General features: G+C 44.0%; 2 protein-coding genes across 2 annotated transcripts in view; one reads left to right on the forward strand and one right to left on the reverse strand.

Moving 5' to 3' along the window:
• Positions 1 to 984: 984 nt before the first annotated feature.
• On the reverse strand, positions 985 to 13,275 carry dhx29 (DEAH (Asp-Glu-Ala-His) box polypeptide 29). Its single transcript, XM_062553761.1, has 27 exons — positions 12,738 to 13,275; positions 12,536 to 12,606; positions 12,304 to 12,417; positions 12,063 to 12,192; positions 11,762 to 11,904; positions 11,498 to 11,641; positions 11,284 to 11,410; positions 10,961 to 11,134; positions 10,039 to 10,207; positions 9,707 to 9,827; positions 8,803 to 9,447; positions 8,139 to 8,282; positions 7,646 to 7,822; positions 7,053 to 7,193; positions 6,727 to 6,871; positions 6,318 to 6,438; positions 5,691 to 5,775; positions 5,517 to 5,605; positions 5,261 to 5,389; positions 5,041 to 5,116; positions 4,615 to 4,839; positions 4,347 to 4,483; positions 3,446 to 3,536; positions 2,837 to 3,142; positions 2,206 to 2,337; positions 1,590 to 1,686; positions 985 to 1,302 (listed from the first exon to the last, which is right to left on the reverse strand). The coding sequence occupies exons 1-27, from the start codon at positions 12,898 to 12,900 to the stop codon at positions 1,247 to 1,249; spliced, it is 4,152 nt and encodes a 1,383-aa protein (XP_062409745.1). The 5' UTR covers positions 12,901 to 13,275; the 3' UTR covers positions 985 to 1,246.
• Positions 13,276 to 13,347: 72 nt separating this feature from the next.
• mtrex (Mtr4 exosome RNA helicase) overlaps positions 13,348 to 20,824 on the forward strand; it is a 32,733-nt gene continuing 25,256 nt past the window's right edge. The window contains exons 1-11 of the mRNA XM_062555083.1: positions 13,348 to 13,465; positions 13,778 to 13,918; positions 14,027 to 14,093; positions 14,216 to 14,278; positions 14,846 to 14,958; positions 15,855 to 16,029; positions 16,725 to 16,815; positions 16,935 to 17,059; positions 17,236 to 17,334; positions 18,362 to 18,485; positions 19,128 to 19,259. Coding sequence (XP_062411067.1) covers positions 13,377 to 13,465; positions 13,778 to 13,918; positions 14,027 to 14,093; positions 14,216 to 14,278; positions 14,846 to 14,958; positions 15,855 to 16,029; positions 16,725 to 16,815; positions 16,935 to 17,059; positions 17,236 to 17,334; positions 18,362 to 18,485; positions 19,128 to 19,259 — 1,219 coding nt within the window. The 5' untranslated portion in view covers positions 13,348 to 13,376. The remainder of the gene's footprint in view (positions 13,466 to 13,777; positions 13,919 to 14,026; positions 14,094 to 14,215; positions 14,279 to 14,845; positions 14,959 to 15,854; positions 16,030 to 16,724; positions 16,816 to 16,934; positions 17,060 to 17,235; positions 17,335 to 18,361; positions 18,486 to 19,127; positions 19,260 to 20,824) is intronic.

Below are 20,824 nucleotides of genomic sequence, written 5' to 3' on the forward strand. Positions count from 1 at the left end.
GCTCGATGCAAATCAAACCAGCTAATAGGCTAACTGGAAAACAACAACAACAACAACAACAACAACAACACACCATACCAATCTGTAGGTATGGTGAAGGGTATGTGATGATGGGTATGTGGGGTTATTTTAACACCAAAGGCCAAGGGAACAGGATGCATAGTATCCTGGATCCATGAAACAACTGGGCTTTAAAAATAAAAATCTGCCTGCCTCTATGGGAATTTAACATAGGGGTTCCAATACTTATGACCCCTGTATTTTAGGAAAAAATGTTTACTTATTTACAATATATTATTCATTCACAAAGAAAATTGATGTCCTTAAAAGTTGGATATTTCGGCATTTTCTTTTTAAATTTAAGGCATTAAGATCAAATTCCAAAAGATGATTTTATATTCCTCTTTATAGTCAACTTTAGCATGTGTTCAAATACTTATGGAGGTAACTGTATATTATACCCAAATTTAAGCCTTTCCCTTCCCATGTTCCTGGGGGAAATTTAATGGGTATTTAAGTATCTTTGAGAATACTTTGTAGCTGTTGCCATTGTAATCTGATTCATTGAAATCGGTGGCCATCATTCATTCATTCATTCATTTCTAGTATTGAGGTTTTTTTTTTTTAGCTTTTTGCGAAAGCTAAAAAAAAACCTGAATAAGTATTATTGTCATGTACAGTTCAAATGCCGTTTATGGCCAAGGAAGAATAAAAGACTTCCACATCACATTACAGCATCAGTCATCTTGCATATGACAGAGAGAGGTGAGATTGTTTTGCTATTTCAATGTTCTATGTAATTTAGAAAACATTTATGATACAATGCCCTTCATACTGCTTAGAAAAAGGGGATGGGGCTAGGATGTGTAGAGTGTCCCAAGACATTGCTTGGTCTCATGTAGTCGTAAAACACAACCATCAAAATTCAACCACATAATTGTTTGTCTAAATTCCATGACATTCTAAAAGGACACTGAAGCTGAATTGTTAAAATTCTTTTATTCCCATTTGGCAGCAGTGGAGAGTAAATGAGAAGACAAGGCCTCGCAGCATTTTGTCTTTCTCTGGATAATTATGATGACACAGTCATTTCCCACAAAGACCTCTTGAGATCTGTCAGTCCTTACAGTCAAACAATCCATCATGTCAAAATAATCCAAAATGCCATCACTCCATAGAGTTGACTAGTCTGTCATAGCCCCGGGAGATCTGTAAAGATCTAGTGAGATCTTGCCTTGGATCATGTTCAAATCATATTTTCGCTCTTGATCAGCTCTGTAATCATGTGTATGGTCTTCTCATCTGGGGAAAAGAGCAAAACATACTGTAACTATACATTACAGGCGTCAGAGATAAACACAAATATCTTATTTTAATCTATATTTTAAAATATGTGTCCCACATGCCTAGCCTAATCTCACTGTAATCTCACACATTTAGATTGCAAACAGGCAGACAATATATACAGCTAACAACATTATCTTAATCAATCCCACCACAGCCCTTCAGTCCAGAAAGCAAATTAAATGTAAGGAATGTGACATAAAGGACAAATAACAAACAGAAGGTGCCATGGTGCATTGGAGTACCTTCCAGGTTCATCTTGGGGTTCTGCAGTTTCTTCTCCAAGAGGGAGTCTATTAGACAGCGCAAGTGTTTGAAGATAACACCGATTCTCACTGGGGCCTGTGAAGTGGTTCACAGTAAACGTAAACTGACATCACCAACACCTCTATTAATTCATTCACACCTGCAACAGCCAGCAGGGCTCCAGACTAACTTTTTCCATTGGTTGCACTGGTGCGGCAACATTTTTATTTAGGTGCACCCAAATGTTTCATCGTACAGTCTTTAACGCCACAATTTCAAGGTCACCTTTTTAGCGCTCTCAATATACATGACACGTCTGAACTTGATAAGATCATATGGCAGTATGTATATGGCAATACTGCATGGAGCGGAAATACAACTGTAGTCTTAGGTCAGAGCATGACAGAGCTCAAACAGTTTGAATGACATAACAATAATTTCAGGGTTCAAATGTAAACTTTAAACTTTAAACTACTACAATAAAATGATCTAAAATTCCATGACTTTGCCCCAAAAAAGATCAAATTCCCTGACTTTCCATGTCTGAAATACATTTTCCAATTCCATGATATTCCAGAAATTCCATGACCCCTGGGAACCCTGTGATTCACAAACCTGAAAGTGTATCCAGCTATCCACCGAGATGAGCCTCTCGCGATGCTGAACGGTTATGTCACCACCAAAAAGCAGCATGGGAAAGGGTGAGATGAGGGTGGTGTCTCGCAGAAACACCTTTGAGTACTTAACCTGGAAATAACACCAAAGAACAAAGACCTTTCACTGTACTGTAAATTAAGTCAACAGGCAGAGAAACTTCCTGTTTCCTGAGATGTTGGCATAACTGATGGGGAACAAACATGGAAACAGATAATGGCATTTTGTAATTTACACAAAAAAAAGAAGGAAGGAACATATCAACAAAGTATTTATTATCCTAAATTAATCCATAAAGTGCAATTGTACTTCATCCTTATTTTTTAGTTAGTGTACTGGTAAAATTTACATCTGTGATGAAAAATGTCAATTACTGTGGATAAAAGGCTGCTAAATTAATAAATGTAAAATTTAAAGTAAGATGAATTATTAGGTGATGGAAGATACTGTGGTATAGATTAAGTGTACTAATTTATCAAGACAAAACTAAAAATATAAAATCTCTATCTATCTAAATTTTATATATATTCATATATAAAATATATAATTTAGTTCCTAAATATAAAACTACAGCAAAGCAACAGCAACCCACCTTCTCCTGGTACAGCAGCCAGCCGTGGGTCTGCAAGTTGCGGTTGACGGAGGAGGGGTGGACCATAGCCTTCCCCTGCGGCGTCTCCGCCGAGCATGCCACCCGATCCTCCAGGTCCACAGAAGGCGTGTAGAGGACGCGGCCCACGCTGTCGTACAGGCCTGCGGTCAGCACGGCGTTCAGCAGCGAGACTTCTTTCTTGGACAGAGGCCCTTCGGATTTGTCCTGGGGACGCCCGCCGCGGGACTTGGAGGGGCGAGAGAACCCGGCCTGCTCCACCATCCGCGTTAGCTCCTGTTTCACGTCCTGAGGGGATGGATGGGGAGGGAGAAATAGTCTCAAACGGAGGAAAAGCCACTGAATGGACAACATATTGCCCGGATGCTTGTGACACTCAGGGCCAGTTTACCCTACGTGGAGAACTACAAACAAGCTTTTACACTCTACGACTCTAGGCCTAATCCATGTACGGGAAACTGCAAGGCCCTTTCAGCTCATGTTACTCTTTTTGTTTGTGAACTCTTGTGAACTCTTGTGAACTTTTCACTCAGGCTCTTAAGTGGAAACTTGCATCATTACAGCACATTTCTCCTGGTTCATGAGAAATACCTCAATGGTGATGAGAGCAGTGTGGTTCAGGAAGTGTTTTCTGCAATACGCCATGCCAGTTCGGGTTCCCTCACTGCATGCATTTTTCCAGCTGAGAGAAAAAACAAAAATGACCAAAGAATGACATTAGAAAAAAAAAAAAGTATCAAAGCACAAATGTGAATTCACCTATCTGGACTCCTAAGAAAGTATGCAATTTTATCAGATATTTTATCTCTGTTTCTATCCAGTGTTTTTTACCATGGTCAGTTCAAGGTAAGAACTGTGCTTTTTTTATCAACACAAAAGTATGCAAACATATATCAAATTCAAAGAAGATGTAGGTTAGAGGGCTTTGGCGTTCTGTTTAGTAGTGCGAAGGTGCTCTTTGGTTGAACATAAGTTAGTTGAGAAGTTTTGAAGAAATCCAAGGCACTGTAAAAAGCTTTTAATTAAATTAGAGCTAGTTCATAGTTGAACAGTTTGCCAACATGTTTCGGCCTGCAGTGGCCTTCATCAGGGCTTTTAAAAAAAGATATTGAATATATCAAATTCAATTCTATGTTCCATTTTGGTGGAGCACTCCAAATTCAGTCTTATCTGATATCAAAAATACAAATCATATCGAATACACTGTCTTAGTTATAACTGCAGAAGTAATGTGACTAATGTTTCATCTCTTTCGTAACTGTTGTGTAACTAAAAACACTTAAATGTTTGTTTACATTTCCAAACCAGTTGGTTTTGGCTGTGGGATCTGATAGTTGTTTCCTTAGATTATTGGAAAATATCTTATCATCTACATGGATAAATAGACTAATTTCCAGTATGTTCATCTTCAGTAATTGTTTATTACTGGAACTTACTTAGCATGAACTACTACTAACTTTACTTCTTACAAATTATTTACATGACTGCATACCCTAGATATGCCTTGTACATGGTGAGGTGATCAGAGTTAGCAACTGCTAGTGCTGCTTTAGCCAGGTTAGCCTCCTCCTTTCTTCCCATGGGAGTAGCAAATGGTGATTTCTCAGTTATTGCTGCTGCTATTGTCGCCTGAGGGTAGAAAAATAAAAATATTCTTTGATTACCAAAGTTGTTGGCAAAGTACGGTCATCCAAAACAAATACCTAAATCAGTAAATCAAGCTCCCACACAATGTAACATATAAGTAGGCTGGAACTCACAATGGGTTCGAGGCAGCCCAAGATGGCGCCAAAGATGAGCATCTTGCCAATCTTGACGTTGACGGGCAGGGCAGCGAGATGGTGGCCCAGAGGGGTCAGCACATGCTGCTCTGGGTGGCAGGCGCCAATCTTCCTCAGGAGGCTCACAGCGTTACACACAGACTGCTGCTGAGGGGCGTCCAGGGCCCGAGACAGGAAGTCCTCAGGCGACCCATACTCACACTTCTGCGAGGTCGAAGAGGGAAGTATGCATATCAGCATTAGGCCCCCGGAAATATGTGGTTGCGTGAAGGTGTCAATGTGCATGTGTTAACAACAAACAAGCGGACCAGAAAGACTACAGTATCTTTCTGTCTATTGATAACTTTTTTACAGAAGTGTATTACTATTGGTTCTACAACATTTCAGAAGTAACAGAAACATTACCATGATATGAAGACACAGCTCCTCCAGAGGCACTCTTAGAATCTCAGGAATGGAATATTCCAGGAAGCCATTGAATCTGTGATTAAGAGCAAACCAACATCCCAACAGAGGTATAAACCAATAATGACAGTTAGTATGGAACACTGTTACATCATACAAGGTGTACTAGTTGGTGGGCGTTGTCCTTTAACTGCAATGATTGTCAACAGGTGTCTCAAACCTGTATTTGGTGTATAGGCGGAAACAAAAGCCCTTGCGAACACGTCCTGCCCTTCCTTGCCTCTGGAGGGCGCTAGCCTTGCTCACAAAGGTCTCCACTAGAGAACTCATCTGGCTGCCCTCATGGTATCTGGAGAAGGAAGAGATTAGATTTGTTTGTGAAATGTGTTTGATTTGTTTGTCATATTTAGTAAACAAAATAGGAGCTGACGTTTACATTCCCAACTTTAATACTAATAAAAAAAAGTGGATCTTACTTATTCTCCTTTGTTTTGCCAGTGTCAACCACAAACACCACATCTGGAATTGTGACTCCTGTCTCAGCAATGTTTGTAGACAGAACGATCTGCCCAAAAAAGGTGTTGTTAAACAGGTCATACCAAAATCAGATAGTGAAAATGATAAAGCTGACACAAAACAAGCTGCAGTACCTTCCTCACTCCAGAGGGGGGAATTGTAAATGCTGCTGCTTGATCCTTAGAGGACAGGGTGGAGTGCAGGGCTACCAGCCTATACCTGTGGAATAATGTCAGTCATGATGCAGTGAAACACATCAGACCCAGATATATACAGCGTCACACACAGAAAAGGTTCACAGCAAGAGAATGTCATAACTGAACCTATACACTATAAGGACAAAAGTACACCTACACGATACACTATACAGTGACTGGACACAGTTCCACAGGTCCAAAAGTGTTTTTTGTACGGAAGAACAGACACAGGACAGATGCATTAGAACAGACAGTGTGAACCAGGCCTTCTTGTCCAGGATCAATGCCTGGCCTGACAAATGCTTTTCTGAAGGAAACGGGGAAAATTCATCCACAGCCTACAAAATCTTAGGGAAAGCCATCCCAGATGAGTGGAATCTGTTATAGCTACACAAAGGGGACCAATTCCATATGAATACCTATTGATTTAGACTGGGATGCCATTGAAGTTTCTGCGGGTACAATTGCAGGCATTTGTCCATATAGCGCATAAAGTTAGTGAGAGCACAGATGGGTTTTTTTTTTTTTGACGAATCTGTGTATAGTGTAAGACAAAAAAATGACCTGTCTTTGGCACGGAAGCGCTTGTCCGAGGACAGAAGATCATACAGCTGCTGGATGTGAGCGAGACCCGGCAAGAACACTAGGATGGCACCGTCCACCTCCGTAAACTGAGGAGCCTTGTCTGCAGAGTAATGTAGAACGTAGAATATGGAAACAGTGTGCTGTATCACAGTGCATGCTATTTTGCACTGTTAAAGCAGATATTTTACACAGGAAAACCTAAATAATGTCCACTGCTTTCTTCTGATAAAATGATTATAGGCTGATAAAATCTCACTACAAGCGCTAAAATATAATGACCAGAAGTATGCAATGGTGACATTTTCAGTTTCGAACAAATTCAACTGAGACCTCATGATCAAGAGAATGCTCAGCAGCAGCCTGGCAATGGTCTGTTGCCATTTCTCACCCAGGTAGGCCAGAAGGTCCATGATCAGGTCCATATTGATCTTGTAGGGGTTCATGTATTGCAGGGCGTGGCGGGTGCGGTTACTGAAGTGGTCCAGGTCAGGGCCTAGAGTCCAGCCAGAACTAGAGTCCTTCGGAACCATCTCCTGAGAACATCAGAGCACATACAGGCCTGTCACCAGAGATCCAGTCTCAGTGGACAGATGGAGGAGCGTCCATCTCACTTCAGCTAATGAAACGACCGGTGTTTGCAGGGGATATGTTATCACATGTGTGAGACCCGCTGAGTTAGGTTTGGAGACGAAAGACACGAGCAATGGGACAAACCTGGTGCTGGAAGACCTTTCCTCCTTTCTGCGTGACATTGATACTGACTTCATCCTCGTCCTCCAGAAACCTCTGGCAGTAGTCCGAGTCCTGGTCCAGAACGTAGCCCGTCTCCTCCACAATGTCCTCCATGTGAAACACCTGGACACAAAAACAACACAAGACTGAGAGGCGCCCCACTCAAGAGTGTTGACATCATGAATAATGGACCAGTCACTCAGGCAAATAAACAATATCAGCAGGGTGTTGTTTTGAAAAGAACAAAGAACGAGATATCTTAGACTCTTATCTGAGTAACGAGTACTTGCAGACAGTGTATTATACGGCCAATTGAAAGATGTCAGTGGGCAAACATGAGACATGTAATTTTGCTCTGAGGTGCCATCATTGAGGTAAGTCCCCAGACAAAAACATTGTTTATCTTCATGATTCACGTGTGTGTGTGTTGAATGAAATGAGTGCAAGAGTACAAAGAGCACATACAGTACACACACACTAATGTAAGTGCTATGTGGGCGCCATCACTAAGATGCCCCTTAACTATGTGTCAGAGTCACTGTCATTTCCCCTCCCGTGGCCCCCCCAGGGCTTGCCTCGACGGGGAAGGTCCTGCCGGGGATGGTGATGACGGGGCAGCGGTTGAAGTAGCTGGCAAACTTATCGCAGTCCACTGTGGCACTCATCAGGATGAGCCGCAGGTCGGAGCGCTTCTGCACCAGGTCCTTCAGGATGGTCAGCAGGAAGTCCGACTGGACACTTCGCTCATGGACCTGAAGTGGGGGTGGGGGTGGGGGTGGGGGGGGGGGGGGGGGGGATGCATGAAAAGTCGATGCAAATGACAAATATATGTAGCAGACAACGGTATAAAGTGTCAACCAGTGTCATGTATACAGCAATGCCTATAATAAAAGAATGTATCAGTTGAGAGTATGGATTGTTCTATTGTCCCCATATTCAAATGACTGAGTCATAGTAGCTCAAGAGGAAATAATTCATTATTCTAGAAAATGTCCCAGTGCTGCTGTGACTAATGATGACGAACTATGGATATACAGTAGATATGAAGATTTGGTGACTGGCTCTGACCTCGTCCACGATGATGTGTGTGATGGAGTTGAGGAGGCGGTCCTGCTGGAGCTTGCGCAGCAGAACTCCAGTGGTGCAGTACAGCAGACGGGTGGCGTCTCCGGAGCGGTTCTCCATCCGGATCTGATACCCACAGATCGATGTCTGGAAACAAACATCCTCAGTTAAAAGACAAACAACAACAAAACAACAACCAAAACATGATCAGACACAGTTTGATTCTATGTCATGTGTGTCTAGAACATGAATATTTAGAAGGATGGAAGGAAACACAGGGATAGAAGACTCAAGGACAGACTAAGGCAGTAAGGAACCAAAGGCAGATACTGTAGATAGCAAGAGAATGAAAGTTCTATCAGTTCTAACCCTGAAAAATAAGATCAATGCTCCACCTACGTTTTCTCCTACTGCCCCTACATTTTCTTTGGAATCACCCATAGTGATGGGATCTGGGAAAACCCATCATATGGGGAAATTTTATCTAATTCTGATACCATCCTAGAAACATGCACAATTTTGCAAGAATGGTAACAAGGATGTTGCTAGGGGACAGTATCCAAGATGCTGCTAGGATGGGATCAGAATTTCAAGGATTTTCACCATGTGATGGGTTTTCCCCAATCCCATCCCAAATATGTAAGTCCATGAACATCAGGCTGCTCACCCGTCCCCCCGGGCCGTCGTCGCTGCCCAGCTCCTGGTTGACGCGGCTGGCCAGGCTCATGGCCGAGATCCTGCGCGGCTGCGTCACCACCACGTTGCAGCGCCGGCCGCCTCCCTGGCCCAGCAGCGCCTCCTCCAGGATGAACTGGGGCACCTGCGTGCTCTTCCCGCTGCCCGTCTCCCCGGCCACCACCAGCACGCGGTGCCGCCGCACCGCCTCCAGCAGCCGCTCGCGCTCCCGGAACACTGGCAGCTGCTCGCGGTCTCCCAGCAGCCTCTGGGCCAGCGGCGAGGCGCGCAGGCGCTGCAGGAGGGCCCGGCCGGCCACGTCCTCCTCCGCGTCCTTCGCCGTCGCCGTTTCCCTGCCTGAAGCATCTCCGTCGGCGGCGGCGTCGTCGCCGGCCAGGCTCTCCCAGGTGTCCTCGGGCTCGTCGCCGGAGCCGACGTCGGCGGGCCGCTCCGGGCTGGTCGGCGGGGAGGGCTGGCTGTTCTGCTGCTGCTGCTTGAGGCGGGTCAGCAGGCGGGCGATGAACTGGTCGCGGGGCTTGTTGGCCGCCGTGCGGGTCTCCTCCTGCTGCTGCTGCTCGCTGTCCCGCCACTCCAGCCACACATCGCGGTAGGTGGGCGGCAGCAGCTGGTGCACTGGCTGAGAACAAGGACGAATAGAAACAAATACATGAGATGAAAATAAAATAAAAAGAAAATAAAATGTGTTAGAAAATATAAAATAACATTATATTGTAGTTCTCATCACTGGCACAATATGTAAGAACTCTGCTATACCTCATATTTACGGAGCATAGACTCATTATGGAGCATGACCACAATGTCTTAAGTCAAAAGTTAAACTTTTAGACTATACATTATCCCTTACATAATATTGCTAGGAGGTTTGGGGAACACACCTGTCCTTTGATCAGATTATAGAGGGCCTGTGTGGCGCCCAGGTGTTGAGCTTGCATGCTGTCCTCCGTCAGGATAGAAGTACAAATCTCCAGCACATCGTCAGGTCTCCTAACACGCACACTGTGAAACAGAGGAATCAAAGGTTAACAGAGGATTTATCTTCCAAACTAGTTTAATCACTGCATCCCTATGGCTATAAGTAAAGATTATTTTACAGATGGGAAGAGATCAAATGTACATCACAAATATTGCTGATAAAATTGCTAAATCATACTTTACAATAACACTCACAAAGCAGGCTTGACAAAATGACGTAAAGTACAGTACATACCGGCATTTCCAATATCTGCCTGCTTGAACTTTCTCAAAGGTTGGTGGCGGACTCTTGGGAAGATTTTTCCGAACCCAATCAATCAAGAACTGTTTTGGAGACTTTCCAGTCCAGCTACGTGCTGTGTAGTCAAAGTTGCGTATATCTTTTGGCTCATTCTTCTTCACCTCTGTGGAAAATAAAGAACAAATCAGAACAGCTGTACAAAAAACAAAAACAAACAAGCTTGCTGTAATTTGTTATTGGCCTGAATACTAACAACATACTGGACACAGCCTCAGACTTAATTCCCAACAAATGGTAGCAGAAAAGTCTCTTGGGCTCACACTGGCATCGTCTGGGCATTGAGGGCATACTTACACTATACCGTCTGTGTCGTAATCGAGTACATTTGACCCCCAAAGTCAGGTTTGTTTGACCAGAGTGAACGATTCACACCATACCTAGGCACAGTGCGCTTCAGGAGGTGAACTCGGGCACGGTACAGTTGGGCTTAAGATGCGCCTATGCAAAGATTCTAGAGCACAGCAGCTCAACCGTGCCAGGGTACAGTTTGATGGTATGCAGTATAGGTGCGGACCAAAAAACGGGAGAGAATTGTACTCTGGCATGGTACAAGTGAACTGTGCCCAGTGTGAGTACCGTCATTTCTCGACTATAAGCCGTGGCTTATACATTGATTTTGCAAAATTTCTTCAGCTATGAGGTCAATACAGGGGGGCAGTTAATATGGTGTTAATATGGCTTTGTTTCTTTTAACTTGCATAAAACACTGTCCTGCGGCTTATACACAATGTGGCTTATATGCGGGAAATTACTGTATGCCTCAGTTGTGCCTCAGTTCAGTGACTTTGGACTTGATAATAGGAATTGTCCATTGCTTGATTGGCAAAACACATCTGTCTAATCAACTCAAGCTTACTTTTCTCAGCGGCAGGTGGCTTTTCAGCTTGCTTCTCAGCTTGCTCAAAAAGGTTAAAGTTAATGTCCTCCTTCCCTTCTGTTACAGGAGCAGTCTTCTTCTTCTCCTCCTTGGGTGCGTCCACCACTTTAATAGCTGGGTTGAACATGGGGTGAGCTTCCAGAGGCTTCATTTCTGTAAGTAGTCCATGACAACAGCTAACATTATAGTGCGCGAGCATTCGCCTACAATGTAGGCCTTACATTATCAAATATCTACAGATGTTCCATATACAGTACATTCATATATAAAAACCCCACAGACGATACATGCTCATTACAGACCTTGCTGGATGACCCTGATTCTGTCTTGGGCAGTCCTTTGTCCAGTTTTATCCTTCTTGGCCTTGGCTGTAGCAGCCATTTCTTTTGCATCAAACAACTGTGCGGTAAGCACCAGGTACCGGTCATTCTGCCAACCACAGTGACATACATTAAGCTCAAATTAGAGGTGGAGATGGTAACTTCAACTGAGGAGAACGATCACAATGAGCCTTACGGGATCAAACTTCTCGTCCAGCTCAGGGTTGCGTGCAGGACCGCCCGCCTTCTCCTTCTCCTCTTCCTCACTCTCTTCGCTTGACTGCTCGGCGTATCTCAGGATCCACTCCTTCAAATCTGCTTTGCTATTTTTAGCTGGAGCCTAGCAACATGAAAAACAGCAATGGTGGATAGGAGGTTTTCAGTATCTTTACTGAAAGTTTAGCTCCCTTACACGTGGCGTATTGTTCCTTTGTGTGATTTGTTTGAGGAGGGCACCTACTGTATTTTTCTGTTGTTGAGCTTCTTTGTTGGCCTCAGTTTTGGGTGCTTGGGGCTTTTCGTCCTCTTTGGGAGGCTGGAACTTCGGCTTGGATTTATTGTTCTCTTCGTGCATCCTCTGACTAAAGCCATCAGGGAGCTCCTCTGGTTATGTGTGCAAGGAAAAGAGAAGGAGAGAGAGAAGAAAGAGGGAGAGATAGAAAGAATGATTACAAAAGGGTAAGAAATTATGTCTGATGTGAAAATATTGAACATCAACACGACATGCAAATATTTACACCAATATGTTGTTTGTACTTTACCATCTTTAAGGTTAAGACACAACCAGTCAAGTGCAGAATGAAGATCCCCTCCATACAGCATACTGCTCTTCATGGCCTCCTCGATATGTTCGGTCTTAAAATGGAACCTCTGTAGGGCTGTGTACAAATCCTATAAACAGAATTGGAAAATGGTTTACACTGAAGTTCACATGCATACACACACACACAGACGTACACACAAAACAAGTGAACCCTGTAAGCAGAGGTCAGTTTCACTCACCAGCAGTTTCTTGGTGGTGATTCGTCCAGATATTGGACCTCTGTCCCCATACTCCTGCCTGTAGTCATTGATCAGTTTGATAACTTTTTTTTCCAGGTCTGGTTGGATGACAACCTTTGTAACAGTGGGAAAGAACATTGTGAACATAAAGTTAAGTAAGTATTACAATGTAATTGCAATACAAAATCCGTAATGCCACAGAACACAAATAACAATGCATAGATGACCTTACTTTGAGAATGGACTTGTCAGATGCTACTCCACTGTCAACTTGTGGACTTGAGAGACAATATGTCTTTGGTGCTGTTAAAAAGTTCAACGAGATATGAAATGTCAAATTTAACTCCCCATAGGCCTGTAAGTTAGTTGTCTACACACACGATGACTGTTTCTGGATAAAATGTCAAAAATAAAGTCATTGGAGAAGTGATTACCTTTAGGTTTGCTCTCGTTTGAGGGTTTTGCAGTGTTCGTTTTTGAAGATTTCTTTCCTGCAGATGGGTCAGCTGCTCCGTTGGTTGCAGATGGGACTTGATTCGTCGCAGCAACTGATGGGACTGCTGGAGGACCAGCCGACTTCTTCTTCTTCCCACCCATAATTCAATGACTTCGCTTACCAAAACAACACACACAATAGGAACGTGGCTACTCAGTTATTCTGCGATTCAATGCGAAAAATGTCGACCTCTAAATAGAAAACGTGGAGCATGCATGTTTGCTGTCAAAATGCCAACAGAAGTTGACGGCCAAGCTTGTTAGCTTGTCAGCTAACACGCTAACTTCGTTATATGTAGAGCTAGGTCCAGATAACTTTATCAATGAAAAATCCGATGGAACACATTGAAATGAAACTCCCACGTGCGATGACAAACTATCCTGTCTGACAACTTTAGTAAATGATGCTTTTATCTGCCTCATAGACAACCACAATGTAGTAGATGTGGTGCTAATGTCTGCGTTGTCTGCACATATGTTGGCACATCTAGAAATGAACTTCTGGTGTTGCCGTAGCGGAAATGATTAACCGGAAAGGGAATTGTGGAAATTGTGTCCACTTGCCTCGCTGTGTAAACATGGCGGACGCCTTTGGAGACGATTTGTTCAGCGTGTTTGATGACGAACAAACTAGTTCTTCCAAAGCTAAACCAACGCCACCGGCTGAGTATGTACACTAAGTTATTTGGTTTTAGTGCGGCATGTATGGATTAATTGTTATGTGTTATGTATTCGAGTAAACTGGTGATGTTTCGGTGTCATGCTTCAGCTGTGGGAGCCATCCAGCATTAGCCAACGTTAGCTATAATGCTAGTTATAATGGATTTACAATGGGGCACACGTTAGCAAGCTAATGTGAGAGTTGGACAGGCAGTTAGCTTGCTAACTAGCCAGTTAAATTGGCATGCATGTTTGCGATCATTAAAGCCTTAACCACTATATTTCCAGTTATTCCTTATATGTATCTCCCCAATAACAGTAAAACTGCTGGTAAACATGGAAAGGGAAAGAAAGAGCCCTCTATTACCAAGAATAAAAGAGAAGTTGACAATGATGGCACAGATGAAGTTGTCTTTGGGAAAAAGGCGAAGCTCGAAACCGTATCGCCTGAAGAAATCAAGTAAATATCAACTCTCCTTTTTCTTCCACTTCCCTGATATGCATTTGTTCAGTAATGCAGTGGAACCCCATTCACCTGCTAATGTTTGTTTACGTCTGATCTGTGCAGCCTTGCAGACCTCATGCCTCAAGTGAAAGTGGAGCCAGTGGAGACCGTTGAAGGCTGTACACATGAGGTAAAGGGCTGACAGTCTAGAGCCTGGAAATGGTCTTTTTTGCTTATACTTTATATGATGGACTTTATCATCCCTAGTCTTCACTTGAGACGCAACAAAGCATCTCTTTTCCCTCTTAACAGGTCGCTCTGCCAGCAAATGAAGACTACAAACAGTTGAAACCTCGAGTTGGGAAAGCGGCAAAAGTAGGTCCATCTAGTTCTCCCTCTTATCGCTAACAAATTGGGACCTTTGTAGTATTACCTCAATGTGTTGTGCATATTTATAAGATGAGTGATCATGCTATGATAAGAGTTTTTGAGTGCCATGGAACATGGAAGCGGTTTATTGTTTTCTTCTGATTGCAGCCATGTAAAATATTAAGCCCCCTGTGTTTCACACTTTCCTACTTGTACTTAACCTGTTATTAATGATGTCAGGCTAAGATCACAGCAGCAGTAATCCAAACATTTTCATTATTTTTACTCGGCATCTTCCACTGCAAAGAGGCACACATTCACATCAGATGAAGTCCTGTTATCAGGGCTCAAAATTAGCACCAGCCAAATGCTGGTAAATTTTAAAGTTGGCTGGTAGATTTCAGACAGAAAATACATATTTCCTATTGAATGGCTGGTGGATTTCACCAGTTCATCCGTCTCTGGCTGGTAGATATTCACATTTCAAAAAGTTAATTTTGACCCCTGCCTGTTATATATACACCCAAAGGTTCAAATGCAACAGTCAACCTCTTACCCTCTTCTGTCCATCAGGAGTACCCATTCATACTGGACCCCTTCCAGAGAGAAGCCATTCTGTGCATTGACAACAACCAGTCTGTTCTAGTGTCAGCCCACACATCTGCTGGAAAGACAGTGTGTGCAGAGTGAGTATTAGACAAATTGACCACATTAAGACCTTGAGCAGAAGTCTATATTGTCGCTGTCTGGTGAACATTATGTATGTCCAAAAACATTATTTTATAGTTCTTAGCCTTGTTTAGTGTCCCGGCACTCTTCTCCACTCCTGCGTGCTAACTAGGCTATTCCTACGTCTCATGCCTCCGGGAAAAAAAAAGAGAAAACGCTGCATGTCTTAACAAATCATTTATTTTGCATTTAAGAGGTTTTAAACAGCGTCGTAGCTCTCCAAAGTGCATATTTGATTAAGGTCTGTAACCTCTGGAAACTTTGGTAGCAGCATTTGCATGCTTCTTCTTCTGTAGTTGAGGTAGCCTGGAAATCCAGAAGTTTGAAGTAGCAGTGCTATATCAGATAAACCGACGTGCTTGGTGCAGTTCGACTCCAACACTGAGCAAATTCAAATTGTGCTCTCACAAGAACCCTGGATTTTCAGGGTACAGTTGAGCGAAGTTCCTACGAACAATTCATGTATGTTAAATAGATGTCGTGATTAAACATGCCTCCATTGGTCTTTTAGATAGCCAAAGCCAACTGTAAACAGAGGGAACGGTGAACATTCCATTTGTAGTAAGAAGTTAAAATCAGAGTTTCATTGTTTTTACCGGACAGCAATGATATGCTGTATGTTATTATAGGGTCATTCCACGTCATTTCAACCAGAGCGCACGCACTTGCGTCTCAAAAAAATCTGAAAAAAATACCATGTGTGCCTACATTACCCAGGAGACACTCTGTAAAATGTTTTTGTGCTAAGATCAACACAGCCAGTTTTACGGGGGGAGGAGCCTGCCTCTTTTTTTGTCAAAGACAAAGTCTATAGGACCTGTAACCCATGCCTGTATTTTTCCTACTTAATAAGATATGCCATTGCCCTGGCCCTGAGGGAAAAGCAGAGAGTGATCTTCACCAGTCCCATCAAAGCCCTGAGTAATCAGAAGTACAGGGAGATGTACGAGGAGTTCCAGGACGTGGGACTGATGACCGGAGATGTCACCATCAACCCCACGGCCTCCTGCCTAGTTATGACTACTGAGGTAAGACTACAGCGTCACAATCTCCTCATGATTGCCTATGGGCTTCATAAAGGAGAACAGTTGATTTCTTCGTGTCAATAAGGCCGGTTTTCTACTGAATGGTACCTGCTCAAGTTGTCTCCACTCTACTTTACTCTATTTGGTTTTGCCACCAGATGCCTCCTTTTCTACTGTTAAAAAGTAATTCACTTACTGTAGCGGAAGGAAATTACAGCGGCATCATTAATGGTGGACACAGCACAGTAATTTCCTGACTATTAGCCACGGCTTATACATTGATTTTGTAAAATTTATTTTGCTATGAGGTTGATACACGGGGACAGTTAATATGGTTTTATTTCTTTTAACTTGAATTTCCCCTTGAGGATCAATAAAGTATCTCTATCTATCTATCTATCTATCTATCTAAAACACGGGCCTGTGGCTTATACACAATGCAGCTAATACACTGGAAATTACTGTAGTAACAGTCATCTCAGCTCGCTTGGAACCTTGACGAAGGTGATTTAAAAAAAAGAGTGGTTCTAGTTTTTTTTTTTTTTTGCTCTCTCTAATGGAAAATAAAAATGAACGATTTTAGCAGGTACCATTCAGTGGAAAACTGGCATTTGGGTTTAGAAAGGGGAACGCGGCATTGTAGTCGTGTTGTCCTGTGTAGTAGTACATTTTCTCTGAGTGGATTGATGCTCTCTCAGATTTTGCGGAGTATGCTGTACAGAGGCTCAGAGGTGATGCGAGAGGTGGCCTGGGTCGTGTTTGATGAGATCCACTACATGAGGGACTCCGGTAGGCCACTTTGTCTCTGATCCCTACATAAATAAAATGAATGTTTTTTACTGTTGTGGTGACGCAGGAGCATTTTTAGCTCTTTGAGGCATTGCTGAGTTTGCATGTGTTTGCTGCAGAGCGTGGAGTGGTATGGGAGGAGACGATCATCCTGCTGCCAGACAACGTGCACTATGTCTTCCTCTCCGCCACCATCCCCAACGCCAAACAGTTCGCCGAGTGGATCTGTCATCTCCATAAACAGGTGTGTGTAGTGTAGTGAAGTGGAGTGTGCATTTATGATGACTCATTAATGGTTGATTTTTAATTTATTTTTTAAAACCATTCTCGTTGTTGCTCACCGCTTGCTTTATTTTGTGTGGTGAAACGAAACAGTGTTTAACAGTGTGTGTTTGTGTTTGTTTGTTTGTTTTGCTCCAGCCTTGCCATGTGGTGTACACAGACTACCGCCCCACTCCCTTGCAGCACTACATCTTCCCAGCAGGGGGCGACGGACTTCACCTTGTGGTGGACGAGAATGTGAGTATGAGTCGGCGGTCAGCCCAGCTGCTGGGAACCAGCACGAAGAATAACATCTTCATACCAATCCAGCAGGCTATTTACGCGCGTTGTAAATAACATCTACCCCCGTGTTGATGTTCTCAGCACTTATTTTCCAGATAAGGCCCGTGTCCAACTCTGAGAAGGCATGCGTTTAGAAGGGAGGTTTTTTCCTCTCCTAATCCATTATGCGCGTTGGACAGTCAGTTCTATGCAGTCACTCGGGCTCTTTTTTTTTTTTTTAATCTTGTGTTGAACGCTGGTCCCTGTTCTGAAGCCAGGCCCCAGGGCAGCGATCCTTTTCGCTTTCAGACTCTGGGAGGCGTCAGGTGTCTGTTTACATTCTATTATTGAGTAGGGCTCCCTTTGTCAGAGTTACTCTTTTGAACTATACAAATCATGCATGCGATTTAGAGCGTAAAGGGAGCTATGTCAACAACTAAGTTATCTCTACAATGTGTGCTCACAGAAACACATGATGAGATATAATCAGAGGCAGACATCCCAGTTCCAGAAAGTAAAAAGTCTGACCATATATGCTTTCTACCTTTGTACTTAAAACAGGTGATCTCACTAATCATGTGATCTACCTGGCTGCCAATCAGGATGAGCTGGTTTACTGAATGGTTGGATCAAATACTTGGCAGGACTATTATTTTCTGAACCCGATATGTCTGCCTCTGGGTATAACGCAGACATAAAAACACATGGCTACAGGTGTCACAGCTTTTAACTCTGCCCATCGGGGTCCATAGAATGCTCCTGTCTATAGATTCAGATGGGCAGGTGTGTTCGATTTAGACCTGGATCTCATCAAAGGCACTATGTTTTACAGAACTCGTACTCTTATGAAATCTAGGGATGAATCTTTTTGACCGCAAAGCATGCGCAAGGAATCCAAACGGACTGGATTTCAAGTAGCTGATAACAGATGCACTGGCTTGGTTTTTTCTTGGGCCAACATGTGTTTGACGGACTACTCTCGGCTTGGTTCACCCCCGTTCAGGGCGAGTTCAGGGAGGACAACTTCAACACGGCCATGCAGGTCCTGCGGGACACCGGCGACTCCGGGGGCAGCGGCGGAGGAGGAGGGAAGTGGGACCCCAAAGGCAGGAGAGGAGGGACGAAAGGTAAGAGCGGGAGGGCATGGGGGATGAACGAAATATTTCTTTTTTGACATGTCTTTCTTTTATTTTTCATAGTAGTTTTGGGAATATGAACGGGTTTGATTATCATGTGCGTAGGTCTGGATCTATGGTTTGGATCCGGAGGCATCATGTTGAGTCAGCTGCTTAGTTTGTGTTTCCTGTTTTTTTGACCACCTCATTGCTTGGCCCAGTTTCGAGGCCTGATGTGGTTTAACCGAGAGGATTGGGATGGTTAGTGGTCACTTGCCCGCTGTTAGCATTCTGTATTCTAGAAAATTCTTAGACTCACGTTTTTTGACTGATGCTACTCTTGCAGGAAGTGCAGGCAGACATGGAAGATGGATTCACTGTGCATGTTTAATAACTCTGGCAATAAACGACAGAGACAAGAAAAGTTGTCAGTGCAGTAGTTTATAACTCTTCGTCTCCTCACTCATCACCAGCAGAAAGCAAACTAAGTGACAAGATAGATAAATTGACACACAATATGAAACAGCTTTGTTACTGTGCAGTTTTAGTAGGCCAGTATGACATTTCCTCAGCAAGCAGTTGAATTCTCATCCTAACAGAATGTGTGTGTCCTTGTGATTGACTCGTTGTCTTTGTCTGTGTGTCTGGCGTCAGGGCCGTCCAACGTGTTTAAGATCGTCAAGATGATCATGGAGAGGAACTTCCAGCCGGTCATCATCTTCAGTTTCAGCAAAAAGGAGTGCGAGGCCTACGCCCTGCAGGTGTCCAAGCTGGAGTTCAACACAGGTACACACACACACACACGCACGCACATGCATGCACACACACATTTTGCATCCTGCAAATGGCGCAAACACACCACAGAATTTTCATGGTCCATGCATGCACATTCACACAGCATTTGAAAAAAATGTGTTTCCTAAGAATGTAAAGCCACATTCGAGCGTGAGTAGTTGCGCCACCACGTGAGGTGGCATACCGCGTACCTGACCATACCACCCACTCCAGAAACATCTCCACTGCCTTCAGCCTCTGCAGTCATGGCAATGCTGCTGAGCTAGCCTTTGGCGTCACAGAGGCGTATGTGTTTATACGCTAACATAGCACAGCTCTCTCAGAAGTTATACAAACGTGAAGCAATCTGGCTCAGTTTGCCTGGTATCGCCCTTCTTACTACAAACATTGCTAACCAAACTGTCAATGGCCTGTGCCAGGAATGTAACTAACGCGGGGCATTGCTCATGCCTTTATGGTGGGACCGTTTCGTGAGGCTGATTTTGCCCCGTCATGGTGCCACATGGAGACTTCAGTGAAGAGAGAAATGGGGGGGGGGGAAGTCTACTGATGGGAAATATGATCACAGCCGGACGGCCTGGCAGCGCAGTAAAGTGTTTAAAAGCACGGTCTAGATTTAGAGAGCGTTTGCGGTAAAGGCCGCTATCTGGTTCTAAATGGGGTGGTGGTGGGCGGGGGGGGGGGGGGGGGGGGGGGGAGTGCTTGGCTGCCTGCTCTATTCCCACGGTTATGCTATGAGGAGCTGAACGGTGTGTGATAGAGAGAGCAAGCGTGAGCAAGCACGTGAACAGGAAAGAGCATGCGTGTGTGAGAGCAAGAGTGCGTGTGAGAGAAACTTGTGTGTGTGTGTGTATGTGTGTCATGATTCTAAGTGCGTGCATGTCTCCGACTGTGCGTGTGAGGAGGAGAGTCACATAAGAGCCACACACACACACACAGATATAGACAGGTGAGTGGGCGGATGGCAATTCGAGTGAAACAGACCTAAGAGATGGAGTGCACAAGAGAGAGCGAGTGGGGCATTCAGAGACGGGTCAGGTGCAGAGATGAGGGATAGAGTAGGCCTGTGTGAGGTGAGTCAGAGAGGGGGAAGTGGGTGGAGGAGGGACAGAATGACATGAATGTTCCAACAGGGTGTATGATGCCATCACTCCCGGCGATCCCTAGCAACATAGAGAGAGCTTTTCCTGGCACGGGCTGTTGTCCATCAGTCTGAGCTGTGCAGTCAGGGTCTTTGATGAACCCCAGTGGCAGGCCTCTCTATGGAACTGGAATGGGCTGCTGTAGAGGGAGAGAGGGAGAGATACAGATAGAGAGAGAGCGAGAGAGATGCAGATAGAGAGAGAGAGAGATAGATAGAGAGAGAGAGAGAGAGAGAGAGGGAGAGAGAGAGAGAGATGCAGATAGAGAGATGCAGATAGAGAGAGAGAGAGAGAGTGAGAGAGAGGTACAGATAGACAGAGAGAGAGAGTGAGAGAGGTACAGATACAGGTTGAGAGAGAGAGAGAGAGAGAGAGAGAGAGAGAGATGGATACAAATGGAAGGGGATGGAGAGT

This window comes from Sardina pilchardus, chromosome 14 (genome assembly GCF_963854185.1).
Source record: "Sardina pilchardus chromosome 14, fSarPil1.1, whole genome shotgun sequence".
NCBI lineage: Eukaryota > Metazoa > Chordata > Actinopteri > Clupeiformes > Clupeidae > Sardina > Sardina pilchardus.

Excerpts from the sequence above, each read along its gene's own strand:
- dhx29 (XM_062553761.1), bottom strand. The coding sequence starts at position 12,900 with ATGGGTGGGAAGAAGAAGAAGTCGGCTGGTCCTCCAGCAGTCCCATCA. Across the intron at positions 11,135-11,283 it reads AATCAGGGTCATCCAGCAAG|AAATGAAGCCTCTGGAAGCT; the intron begins GTCTGTAATGAG and ends GACTACTTACAG. Across the intron at positions 7,194-7,645 it reads GCAGGACCTTCCCCGTCGAG|GTGTTTCACATGGAGGACAT; the intron begins GCAAGCCCTGGG and ends TTTTGTGTCCAG.